Consider the following 13,152-nt stretch of genomic DNA (forward strand, 5'->3'; position numbering starts at 1 on the left):
GTACATTTTACATCAAGCATGCAATTTTGCATTCAAGGGAATGATACTTATGCTACAGTCACATGTCACTCTCCTGCTCTGTACCCTAGAAGTCATCTTGTTGTCTTTCTGCGAAGCTGCGCTTAGTGGTTCAGGTGCTTGACAGAGGCACATGATAAGGGGAAGAAAAGCTAATGCCTCACTTAGACTTGTGCTAAGAAGGACGTTAAAGAGGAATTTGTAGCTTCAGGTTGACATTGGGAAACTGCTGCCTGATCGGGGGAGGAGTATGCTTCCTGTGGGTCTCAGGGCAGAGGGAGGTCACTTCTTTTTGGTGGCTTCCCCTTAGTGGAGTCAGATGGTCTGAGCATGGTTAATCAACAGTGACGAGAGGGTCAAGGTTTGTTCTGAGCCAGGTTAGGAAGAAAATGAGAAGCCAATGTCCCCAAGTCCTTTCATTTCAGCCATTCTTCCTGATGGCAAGGATGAGTCCTTCCACCCATCGTTTTTAAATACCTGGGGTAGACATTGGCTGCATAACGTTGGAAAGGAGGCGATCACAGCTGTGCAATTAATGGGATTATTGTGATTGGTGCTTTCTGTAACGTTCCAGTGGAGCCTTGCAGTTCTGTCTGAGCAATCACCTGGCAAGCCGCTGATTCAGGATGTCTGGATTCCAGCCTGGTGCCCCGATGGCTTTCTGTATGTCTCGGCACTAACTTTTCTGGAGACAGAAAGAGAAGACATGCTGAGAAATATTAAAGAAAATTGCTCTTGCCTTTTCGTTTTTATTACTCTTTTTTCCCCTTTAGAAGCTACAAATAAAAAAAAACATTTTAAAGGCCTTTTGTTTTACCAGTGATCCACATACACGAAGTTTCAAACCATGGCCTTTTGTCTGTCTCTTATCATCTCCTCCTATATGCCTCATTCTTTAGTTCATTCTCCTCGCACCAGAGTGAGGTGGTCATTTAAATTTGAAATATGGCATCGTCTGAAGAGCAAGGAGAGTGAAGCCATCTATTTAAGACAAGTGAAGGGATGTAATTCAATATCATAAAACTATTTCTGGGCTGTAATCTGAAAAATATACCCTCATATATTAATATTTCCCAGGATTGTTGTCTTCAGAAGCACATTAAGCTGTAATCACCCAGTAGAGAGGCTCCTTAGCTGGCTTTGTTGTTGTTGTTGTTTATGTGTGTGTGTGTATGTACAGGGGGATATTTACAATGGCTGTGTCCTGTAACATACAGTAAAGTAAATCTCATGAGGAACATGCAGCCATTGTGATGACTCAGCCTGTGCTCCTTGGTGGGCTTTAACTTGCACACTGTTCTGTTGCTCTGCGGGCACAATTGAAAAGTCTTGCATTGCACATGTCTTTTCATGTTTATTTGTTTCCTAAAATTTAGAGTAGAATTATGCTGTGAATGTTATTATTACTCTTCTTGAGAAACAGCATTACTATTCTGGGCCTTTTCAGAAGTTTGGCTCTCAGGTCGCCTTCCTAGCTAAGCTCACAGGGTTCTTTATACTTCATTTCTTGTGGTCATTTGTAGCCTCTATTCGCAGTGCTGTGGTTATAAATGGCTGGCTCTGTGTGTGTGTGTGTGTGTGTGTGTGTGTGTGTGTGTAGGGTGGGTCTGGATTTTCATGCAAAAGCAGACACACCATTCTTTTCTGTATGGTGACTTGCTAGGATGTGTTTATGATGTTTCTAATGCCTTGAATTTGAATTTCTTGCTGTCACTTTATGTCCATTCACAGAGATATATGTTGGTTCATTTTCTTCTTACCACTTAGCAGCCTTGGAATGGAGGCGATGAGAAGATTTGCTATTCATGCTAGAGGTAGAACTTTACACATCTGACACAGTGACCAAACTTAGAGAGGTACCTAAAATGGGTTAGGGTAAGACACTTCAGGAAAGTAAGAAGCAATAACGATAAATCAGTTTGTTCCTTTTAGATCTTAATCTAAGACAGTGAGCTTTAGCCTCCTAAATATAGTACTTGTCTCTTTAGCATTTTACAAATTAATACATATTTATTGTGTGTTTTAATCACTAGCCTATGAAAAATAGCTTGGACTTAATCATTTAATTACAATTTTTCAGAGAGTTTGGGCCAACATTCCTGCTATGGATTCTGTCTGTGTCCTGCACTGCATCTAAAGTGGTGGTGATAGGCTGTGGTCTTCATGAGTCTATTGTGGAAGCTACAAGTTAGCCACATCTTCCAAAGCTGCTCATTATGCACAATGGGTTATTTGGTTCACTGATGTTTCAGAGCTTGGAGTAAGGGATCGGTACATGCTGGGTTCAGTCTAGAAATAGTGATCTATCAGGAAGTGGGGGTGTGTCCTTTCTAAAAGGTTCTAGCGCTTTAGGAAGACCGACTTCTTTTCTGTTACTGTGCTCACTCTGCCTAGAATTATTTTGTATAGGCCAGTGGTTCTGGACACGAATCATCTGGGCTTTCTTTCTGTTGTGAAGTGTGCCAGAGGCACCCTCTGCAGGCTCAATTAGTTACCTGAAGAAAAAAAAATCCTACAAAAGTAGGAAGGGGACTTCTGGAGATGACTAGGAATTATTGTAAAGTCTAGCTCTGACATTTGTAGTTGTAAGTGAAAAGAAAAAAACCCAATAACATGAGCTGTCAACATGGACTGTTCACTTCCAGCCACACCAATGTGGTGTTTACTCTTAATTTGTTAATAAAGCAAAAGGCTTCTGGTTAAAAATAACAGCTGTCCATTGACAAAAACCAGCTTGTGTCATGAAAGGAGTTTTCAGTGCATTATAAAAGCTGAGTTTGGCAGGATGTCCGCCCATCGTAAAAGTTGAAACAGCTTTTGCTTGTTTGAGGGTGGAAGGGGAGCAGGGTTAGGCAGAGGGAGCAGGGCTTCCAAACTTGCTCCCAGCTGTGGTTGTCTCAGGCCTTGCAGAGCTCCATCCCCATTGCAACAGTGCACTGGATTAGAAGCTGCTTCCCGTCTCTGCTGCCAAGTTGAAACTTGTACCTTACAGCGATGCCGCTGCCGCACACCTATGCCCAGACTTCCTCCTTTCATGGTTTCAGGGAGTAGATCTCTGAACTGTTCCTAACCGAAATAATAAGAAAACTGCTTTTACGTCACCATGTTGTTTCCACTTGGCACTTGGTGACATTTTTATAATGAATAAATGTCTTTTTATCTCAACCTAGATACGTTTCCTTCTGGGTTATTGAACCAATATAATCCACATACTCTGACTTATTGTTATAGTATGTGTTATAGCTTCCACTAACGTTCTACTTCCTTCCATTCTTTGGTATTATTGAGCAAAGACCAAGTAGTAAATGTTTTATTGAAAAAGTATGCCCTTATGCTGACTTGGTGGCTCCGTTACTCTGTCAGGTCTTGGACAGTTATTACCTGTCCTCTGGCCAACTTTACATTTGAGCATTATTAGTGAACGAGAGTATTTCTCACAGACAACACAATATTTATTTAAGTTTTATTGCCGTGTGTACAAGGTGATAACGAATTCATTTATCAGTTTCCAGAGGGTGTTTCTGCAAGCTGAATTCACATGGGGGTACCAGAGAGGAGTGATAGAGGCACAAAGTGGCCCTGAAAAGATGTGAATGATTGTACATTATTTGGAACATTAATATTTAGATACATGGAAACAATAAAAGACAAGATAAATCCAGTAAACAAAGGCACTAACTAGTGTCAAGACATCTTTCTTTTATGCTACTACACCTGTCCATTTAGCCTAACCATTTCTGTCATTCTGGCATGGTGCTTTATAGACAGGCAAGCACAATTGATAAATGCAACCAGTGGTAATTAAAAAAAATTTTTTCTTAATGGGACCCTGCCTTATTGTCTAAAAAATTTTGCATGTGTTGTGCTAAGAGCAATGACCATTCCCTTTAGGCCAAAACAACAACAAACCCCCAAGCATCCCTGGAAGTGTTGGAAGAATAAAGTGCAGTTCTAATAGTGACCACTTTCATCCTTGAGCAGGCTTCAGAGTTGCCAATTGTCTTTGCTGTTTCATTCACTATGGCAACCCTCAACAGTAAGTCTAGCCTCCACTACAGGGCAGGTTCTGAGCACATAAGTTCTGTATGGCTTTATGGTTATTCTGATAACAAAATCTGAGTGTCCAAACTTGTAAGGACATTTGTCACAATCTTAATTCCTTGTTCTTTTTTTTTTCCTATCTTCTTTGGAATTAATTTTGCAAATGAAGAAAAGTATTCATATGCTTAGGACCATTTTGGAATCGATGGTGACATTGATTTAAATCCTTTTCTTTTTAAAGTGAGTTAGAGAACTAAGTAAATAAAAGAAAAATTTAGTGAAGTAAGCTGCTAAACTGTTCCTAGTGCCACTATATCTTGTCTACTCTTTCTTGTCTAAGTAAGAATCCACAATTCTTTTCGCAGGAGGGAACCCATGGAAATGATTGCTGGATAGCTTTTGTTTGTTGAATCTCAGCTCCAGTGTATCAGAAGAATTGTGCGTGCGTGCATGCGTGTGTGTGTGTGTTTGTGTGTGTATGTGTAGAGTCATTACTGGAGGAGTGGGGTATAAAATGCCTGTGTAGCAGTCTGTCCTCTCCTGATTTTGTTGTTTTGACGCTGAAGGTTGAACCACAGCATCACGAGTCGTGGCCACATGCTCTGTCCTCAGCCCTGTCCTTTACCAAGCACAAACCTTGGGCTAACCTACTGTGTCCCCACCCTCAGATTCCTTAGTGCTAAACAGGATGAGCTCTGTTTTGCAGGAGGGTTGTGTAGGAATTTAAATAAGGTGATAAAGGTGCTTTGCACGCTTCCTGGAGCTGTGGAAACATGACACCATTGTATGTGTTGTATTCATTTCCTCCCTGTTAGGTAAGGCATGAGCAACCATGAGGCAAGGATTTACCTAATGTCACCTTTTGTACATTTTTTTCTTATTTACTTACTTATTAAGGTTCCTTCTTCCTTAGTGCAGACATACCTCTTTACCTTCATGGTGTGGAAGGAACTCCTTCCAAAGTGACAAGTTCATCATTGCTTATTTCAGGGCATATTTGCTCTGGGGCAATACTTTTTATGGTATCAAGAGATTAAATTTGGAAAGGAAAATGCAGGAACCCACAAAGGACTTTTAATTGTTTGTGAATGGTACTTTTTTCTTCTCATATTTTTTTCTCCTTCTTATCAGTATGTGGCTTACGTGTGAAGGTTTGGTTTGTGTTGAATCCCACTCAGATGAATAACAGTATTTCCTAAAAAATATAGAGAAGAGCATTTGTCACTGCCCATATTGGGTCAGGAAGGTCAGAGAAATGAGAAAATGTACCAAATCTTCATAGTTAATGGCCTTAACACACTTGTACCACCGATTCCAAAGTCAGTAGAAATGAAGACAGTGGAAAGTTTAAAACAGAGAGAGATCAGTTATTTGTGAAGTACATAAGTAAAGCTTTTCCTGCTCCATGAAGAAGGCTTTTAGGTTTCTTCTATACCTTCAAATTAACTCAGTAATACCTTGTGGTAGGGTTAAAGAATATCTTTCTCATCCCTTAGCATTACATGTTTCTTCATTTGAGTTCTAGGGGCTGGGTAGGTCACTCAGTCCTATAAAGTGTTGCTTCAGAAATACAAGAATGCAAATTCAGATGGCCAGCAGCGATGTAAGAAGGCAGGTGCAGTTGAGTGTACCTGCACTCCTAGGGCTGAACAAGCAGAGACAGGAGGATCCTTGGGCTGCAAGTTGGGCTATGTCTGTGAGCTCCAGATGAAATGAGGGACCCTGTATCTAAACGAAGGGGAAGAACTACTCAGGAAGACACTGACCTGTGGCCTCTACAGGCACACACATGAATGCGCTTGCTGGTGCACATGCATGATAAAGATGGTCTCTGCAGCTGAACTTGTGATGGATTAAGATGATGATTTCTCAGTTTGATGAAATGTGTGTTACAGCCTTTGTTTCTCTCCTTCTCCATTAGGTTCTTGTTCATTCTCTTAGGTCCAAAGGGGAAAGCCAAGTCCTACCATGAGATTGGAAGAGCCATCGCCACCTTGATGTCTGACGAGGTAGGGAAATAGGACAAGGGGATGTGTGATTATCTTGTTGTCTGTCTAAACTGTGAATTGACTGTCATGGTTTATTCAGTTAGAATTATCTGGCTACAAGGCTCTCCACAGAATGACATACAGTCATTTGTGGATAATGATCTTCCTTATGTAGAACAGCTTCCAATAAGTAAGGCATGTGTTTTGCTTTTGTGTTAGATTCTAACACAAAATACATTTCCATCTCTTTTTATGAGCAAAATATTTAGAAAATACTCTAAATTTCTTAAAAATTAAAGTAAATGAGTATCGTACAGTTTTCCTACTTATAGGATATTGTGTGATGTTTTAATTCAGTTATACACTATATGATAATATGAGACATATTAGAGCTATGATGATTAACAGCTACTAATTCTATATTGCAAAAATAACTAACAAAGAGGATGTTGAGTGTTCTCAATACCAACAAATTGTTACTGTCTGAAGTGACCAATATGCAAATACTAGGTTACAATCCTTATGTATTTACAGTTGTTAAACTGATGTTTAATTATTGCCGAATAAGTTCAAAGTCATTGTGTTAACTTTATCTCCTAAAATGTCTAATTTATCAATTCTCTGATCACATTTGTCCTTATACTGTATTATTTCAGACATGATGACTTTTATAAAACAATGCATAATAAAAGTAGGTGGTACATTTTCATGAGTATCCAAATATAATTGTTGTTATGGTTTATGTCTTGTGGCAAGGCCAATCTGTGGCACATCAGGTACTGTTACTACTCAGTGCTTTGGAGCTGACATTTCATCCACACTTGCAGTAGCTTTAGTATTACTAAGAATATTTAGTTATGATGAAACTCTGGACTAGTCTTATAGTAGAGGAAATGCCATTGGAATAGACGAGTATCAGTTTGTGCTTTCTAGTCTTTCTACTTTGCTGTTTCTCAAATATTTTACTTTTGCTCCGTGGATCAATTTGTCAGTTTTTCCTGTTAAGTGTAGAGTCGGAGGCTCTGTCCCTCTATGGTAGAGAAGTTCTGCATGGTTATTGTTCAGCGGTTTACTCTCTTTTGGATCCAAGAGCACAACTTTGCTGTCTCCCAGGAACATTTATTCCCCTCATTTTAGTTGGTTGATTTATTTAACTTTATGTGTTTATAGTTACTTTCTTTTAAAATTATTTCCTAATATAAATTAGGAATGCTTTAGGCTGCATGTAATGGGCATAGAGTGACTTTCTGATATTGATGAGGGCCTCTTATGAAAGATATTTTACAACCTTACTTTTCTTACATCTCACTGGTTGAAACTGCCAATATTTCTGGCAAGGTTGGCTGGGGAGGTATATTTCTGACTCCTGTCTGCCAGAGAATATTAGGGGAGAGAGCTATGTCTGCTGCAAAGGAAAAACTTTCCTTGCATGTTGCCTTCTTCTCAACCCCAGAGCTCCCAAACTAGTGTTGCCTGATAGCTCTAAAAACTATTTTCTAGGAGAAGTGATATAGCAGAAAGAATTAGCACAGGTTGAGAGTGTGGAATGGGGGTCACATTCTCTTCTGGATGATTAAACTATTAACTTACAAGTTTGACTTTGAGAAGACCTTCAGATCAGCTCAATTAGAAGAATGGGATGCTGAGCAAAGGGATTGTGTGCTACCTTGAAACTTCTTCTCTGATGTGAACAAAAGACACAATGCCTTTTCTGTCTGTATGAGTTATGTCACTGTGACGAAACACCATGGCCAAGGCCACTTACAGAAAAATGAAGACACTTAAGCTTATAGCTCCATAGGGACAAGAGTCCATCTCCACCATTATGGGAAGGCATGGAGGCAGGTGACAGTTACAGAAAGCCAAGAACTCGTATCATCAAAGTCAAGCAAAAGCAGAGAGAGTAAACTAAAAGTAGAGTGAGACTTTAAGTGCCTAAAGCCTGCCACCTGTGGCATATTTCCTCCAGGAAGATTACACCTCCTAAACTTCCCTAAGTAGTACCACCAACTGGCGACCAAGAGCTCAAATATCCAAGACAGTGAGGAGCACTTATCATTCAAACCCTTATACTCCATTTGGTGAGTTAGGTATCATCTTGCTAGACGGGAAGGAGGTGAGCACGTACCTATTCCTTTCTGCCAATATAACTCAGGCTTTCTTCTTTCTTTTAAAACAGCCCACATTGTTAGAGGACAGGAATGTGTCTTTCCTTGATTTTAATAGCGTAAACTTGGTCTTACTGTATTTTTACAGTCAGCTGTTCAGACATTTCTAATTCAGGGAATGGTTTTCAGTAGGGATCTTGAAAATGTTTTCATCTGGCTCTCACAGCATTTGTCAGAATTTTAACAGAAAAAACACATTTAAAATTCCATATTTTCAAACCTCTGCTTAGATGCTGAGATCATAAACTTTACCCCTCAATAGACTGAATAGTGGGGAAGATGAGAGTGTAGTTATGGGCATGTCAGAGTGCACTGTGGGTTGTATTACTCAGCTGCGATGTATTGTGAGCCATTCAGAAAGTTCCCTCGGCTGATCAGCACATCTCTCGCTATTCAGGTGTTCCATGACATTGCTTACAAAGCAAAAGATAGGCAGGACCTGATTGCTGGCATTGATGAGTTCCTAGACGAAGTCATTGTCCTTCCACCTGGGGAATGGGACCCAGCAATCAGGATAGAACCTCCAAAAAGTCTCCCATCATCTGACAAAAGGTAAGCCGTCATGTGTTTGACAATATTCGGGGAGTGTCAAGCCACTCAGCAGGTTGCATTTGGAAAAGATTTAGGGCCGGGCCATGTTTTGATAGTCCTAGATCCCCACAAATATTTTGCCTTAAATGAATTACTGATATGCCTTGGCTTTAGATTTACTTGACACTGCAAGATAAGTGTATCATGCTTTGATGTTCATTGGTGCTGGCATTCAGCTCAGCTCTTGATGTCAGAAAGTGTCATGGGTGTCCTTTGGGGGATGTTTTGGGAACTTTTTGTCTGTGCCTGTGGAAAGATCATTTTATTCAGGAATAGCCCTTGTAGACTTAGCAGGTTAAGCAGTTTAGCAGAGAAATTGAGAAGTCATTTCTAGGAAATCTGTCATTCCCCAGGTGAAACAGTTTCATTCCTATAAATGTGCAATAAGTTAAAGTCTTTGTTCACCCAGCCATTTGTCTCACCTCTAGATAGAACACTTCAAGAATTGTCTGTTAGCAGAGAATAAGACATCATGGTCTTTTTCTGAGAAGACCTCGATAAGTCTCTATAAGCATACTACAGCCTAACAGCAAATGTACGCAGTAAACAGATATCTACTTATACCCCATTGTTTTTCTTAGGAAGAATATGTACTCGGGTGGAGAGAACATCCAGATGAATGGGGACACACCTCATGATGGAGGACATGGAGGAGGAGGACACGGTGACTGTGAAGAACTACAGAGAACTGGCCGGTAACTGATGGAACCTTTTGCCATTCATGATAAGGTTTTCCTTAGATCTAAATTTCCCTTCTTTGTTCTGAATTCACTTTCAATATTTCATTTACTGGTTTGATCCTCTGTTCAGCCAACAGATATTTATAGTACATCTAATAGTCAGGGGCACTGGAGATACAGCAATATATTAATGCCCAGCCTTATGAGCTTTACTGTGTAGAGATGTGAGAAATCATAAGCAGAAAAATAAATGCACCAAAGAGTTTATGAGGAAAATGAAGAAATAAAAAGTGACTTTGGTGATGAGTAGTAGCACGTTTTTAGACAGAGTGATCTGAGTGGGTCTTGTGGATAAGAACAGTGTTCAAGGAAAGGGCTAAAGTAGATGGGAGACAATTGATGTGGGTATGAGTTTGGAAAGGGGCTGAGGCATAGACCTCCTAGGAGACTGACATCTGGACAGTGTGACCAGGGGAACAAGTGATGGGATGATGCAGAGAAAGTTAGGTTTTGGCAGGTGAGAATGGGCGGTAGGCCACACTGATGAGATTTCTCGTGTGGGTTCATAATTCCATCCCTTCCCTGGACATTTACTTTAAAGTGTGTAACATTGTTGTGGAAAGGCGTGGTCTGTAGGCCACTGCTCACTGCTCCATCCCTTTGCCACATAGGGAGGAATGTGATTCCCAAGAACCTTCAGTTAACTTCTTATTGTGATCGTTTCTCCATTGTTAGGTGATCTCTTTCTATTTGGGGTTAGGTACAAATTTTAGTGGGATACTCTTTTCATGAAGACATGGAAGTCACAGGATTAAAAATATGTCATTTTAATATGCAGTTGAATCTGAACAAGATGAAATTATTTCCTTCTGCTGGTGACTCTTCCTAAAGTAAAAAGGAACTATTCCCTTCCTCTGATAGAATTAAGAATCAAAACCTCCCCACCTTATGATTTGCTTAATGATGGAATATGGTCTGGAACTCTGTCTTTAGGTTATTTGGTCATCATGCAGATATCAGAGTTTACTTACAAAAATCTAAAGGTATTAACCTGTTGTTCAGTGTGGCCTCTTTATACAGTCAAAAGACAAGATAAAGATGACATGTATGAAGCCATTGCCAGCTTAACATGGCATATTGTCTTACAGTACACTTATTTTTACAAGTTGAAGAAGAATGCACTAAAGTAATAATAAAAACTGTAATATGTCAAATGCATGAACTGGTAACACAGCCATGAATGTGTATAATTATATGCTTTTATATATCTCCCAGTAGAATAAGTTTATTTATGTCAGCATATCACCAGGACATACAAGGAGAGAATTGCACTGGAGAATATTTTCAAATCTAATGATGCATCTATGTGATAGTGTCATTTCAGTTCCGTAATCATCTTGTGAGACCACCATCACATATATGGTCCATCATAGATCTCAACATCATGCATGACTACAGTTCTTTATAGACTTTTTGCTAGGAATAACCTTGTCAATTTTAACATATAGCCCAGATATGAGTTATGGAATTTAATGTGTTGAAATGCATCAAACTGTTGCTTTATTCTTTCTTCACCCCCCCTTTCCACATTCATTTAGTGGCTACACAGCCCAGTATATATCAAGGATATAGAGATAGGATGCCCTGCACAGCTGAGAATAACATGTCAGTCTTGAGAAAGGGGTACCTTGCTCAGAAGTCACGCTCTGCATAGGCAAGGCTGATTTTTGAGATTCTGTTGGAAAAATAGTTGGCTGGTCGATGGGCTCAACACATACTACTGGTTATCACACACCTGCATGCCTTCTTTACCTTGGGTCCTTATTCCAAATTCACTTTCTTAGAGGCTCAGTCTAGCCATCTTTCTACATTTCCCAATGCCTCTTCCCTAGAACTATGTAATTCCCACATCCATTTAATTTTCTCAATTTTATTTATTTACTTATTTATCTTACTGTCCACCCCCAAGAGTAAATTCCATGAGGTCAGAGCTTCAGAGCCTATATTGTTCAATGTTGTTTTCCCAGCAGAGAATAATGGCTGAGTGTGCACATCTTACAGGTCTCAGTGGATACTAGAGTGGGCTGAAATGACATTGTGATATCTTAAGAGGCTTTATGAGATGTGCACTGGATTTGCATGTTTGTCTTTGGAGAATGGAAAATTATAATTTGTCTATTCAGTGCTGTCATCTAAAGAACTGGACGATCTTTGGGGAATGTTGAACCTATTCTGGTAACTGAAAAAGAGAGACAGAAGATGTATTTCTCCCATGCATTTTTTTTCTGTCTCATCTAAATGAGACTGTCTTATATAGTATCTTGTCATTGACTCAAGCATCTGAAGTCCAAATTCTCTGCGACTTAGTGAATTATGTCTTGATGAATTTGATGGCTGTTTATCTTCTACTTGATCACATGTTTGCTTTCTCCCTGCCCAGGTTCTGTGGTGGATTAATTAAGGACATAAAGAGGAAAGCACCATTTTTTGCCAGTGACTTTTATGATGCTTTAAATATTCAGGCTCTTTCGGCAATTCTCTTCATTTATCTGGCAACGGTAACCAACGCCATCACTTTTGGAGGACTGCTCGGGGATGCCACTGACAACATGCAGGTGGGTCTGATGTGAGAGAGGACACAAATAGTCCGGCGCAGATTGTCCTTCTCACCCCTGTAGCTCTGCGAGCAGCAGATGGCCTTTCAGTTACTCAGCGTGATTTTCTTTCTTTTGCTGGATGCTGCATTTTACTTCGCTTCTGGCTCGCTGCTGTATTTCCAGCATGTTAGTAATTACAAAAATAGCTCGATGAAATCTGGCTTGAGTCACAAGTGGGGAAAAGAAGGGGAGGAAATGAGGATCTACAATTCTATTTGGGCAAAAGCGTCTCAGCTGCTTGGATCCTGTGTGGTGCACAAGGTTTAAGAGCTACCACGATCTGGAATGGACAGGCCGTGTTTGGTTTCACTTGGCGAGCACACTCTCTGGGGACGTGTGATTACTTGATTCTTTGCTCTCATTTTAGTGTGAGCAAATCCATGCATCAAACGATGGAGTGGTTTGCTCAAGGCTGGATTTGCATGCCTGCCAGTAGGACTGAGCTTCAGTGAATCCCAGATGAAATTGTTTCTTCTATTCCTGGGCTGTTACTGAGCTGTAAAGAGCCTTGCTGAGTTCATGTTATACCATTAATTGCCACCACAGCTTGTTGGTTATGAAAAGTGGTGTTTGCCTTCTTTTTGCAAAAATAATAGCTTCAGTTTTGGTGAGAGAAAAGATGTCATATACCTGCCCAATCAGTTAGAACAAGGTGTGAGAAAATGACTTAAAGTTGATACTATGGGCTTTGTTCTAGGTACTGAATATACAGTGGAGGCGAGCTGAACCTCAGTTGAAGCCCTTTCCAGCTCTGCCCTCCCATTTGCTTACCCATTAGTGTTAAACCCATGTGACTTCACACATGCTGCCTGCCAGCTTCTTCTTTTGTGAATGTAGCTAATTTCCAGAAATTATTTTTGTTACATTTGGTTCTAGTAAATATTTATGCTCTAGAATCCTTTCTAGATGCAAAGATAAGATAGAGACTTTTGTGGTACCAAGTACTAAGGGAAAAAAATCACACGGTCATATTTTAGGTCAAGTATGCTTATCCATTAAGTAAAGCTGC

At 40.0% G+C, this 13,152-nt stretch overlaps 1 protein-coding gene across 4 annotated transcripts in view; it reads left to right on the forward strand.

The window, feature by feature from the left end:
- Slc4a4 (solute carrier family 4 member 4) overlaps nt 1-13,152 on the forward strand; it is a 397,268-nt gene that overhangs the window by 291,465 nt on the left and 92,651 nt on the right. For all 4 annotated transcript variants that reach the window (XM_040747371.1, XM_040747372.1, XM_040747369.1 and 1 more), the window contains 4 exons: nt 5,981-6,068; nt 8,613-8,767; nt 9,388-9,501; nt 11,927-12,101. In XM_040747371.1, coding sequence (XP_040603305.1) covers nt 5,981-6,068; nt 8,613-8,767; nt 9,388-9,501; nt 11,927-12,101 — 532 coding nt within the window. The remainder of the gene's footprint in view (nt 1-5,980; nt 6,069-8,612; nt 8,768-9,387; nt 9,502-11,926; nt 12,102-13,152) is intronic.

This window comes from Mesocricetus auratus, unplaced genomic scaffold (genome assembly GCF_017639785.1).
Source record: "Mesocricetus auratus isolate SY011 unplaced genomic scaffold, BCM_Maur_2.0 Super-Scaffold_100006, whole genome shotgun sequence".
Classification (NCBI taxonomy): Eukaryota; Metazoa; Chordata; class Mammalia; order Rodentia; family Cricetidae; genus Mesocricetus; species Mesocricetus auratus.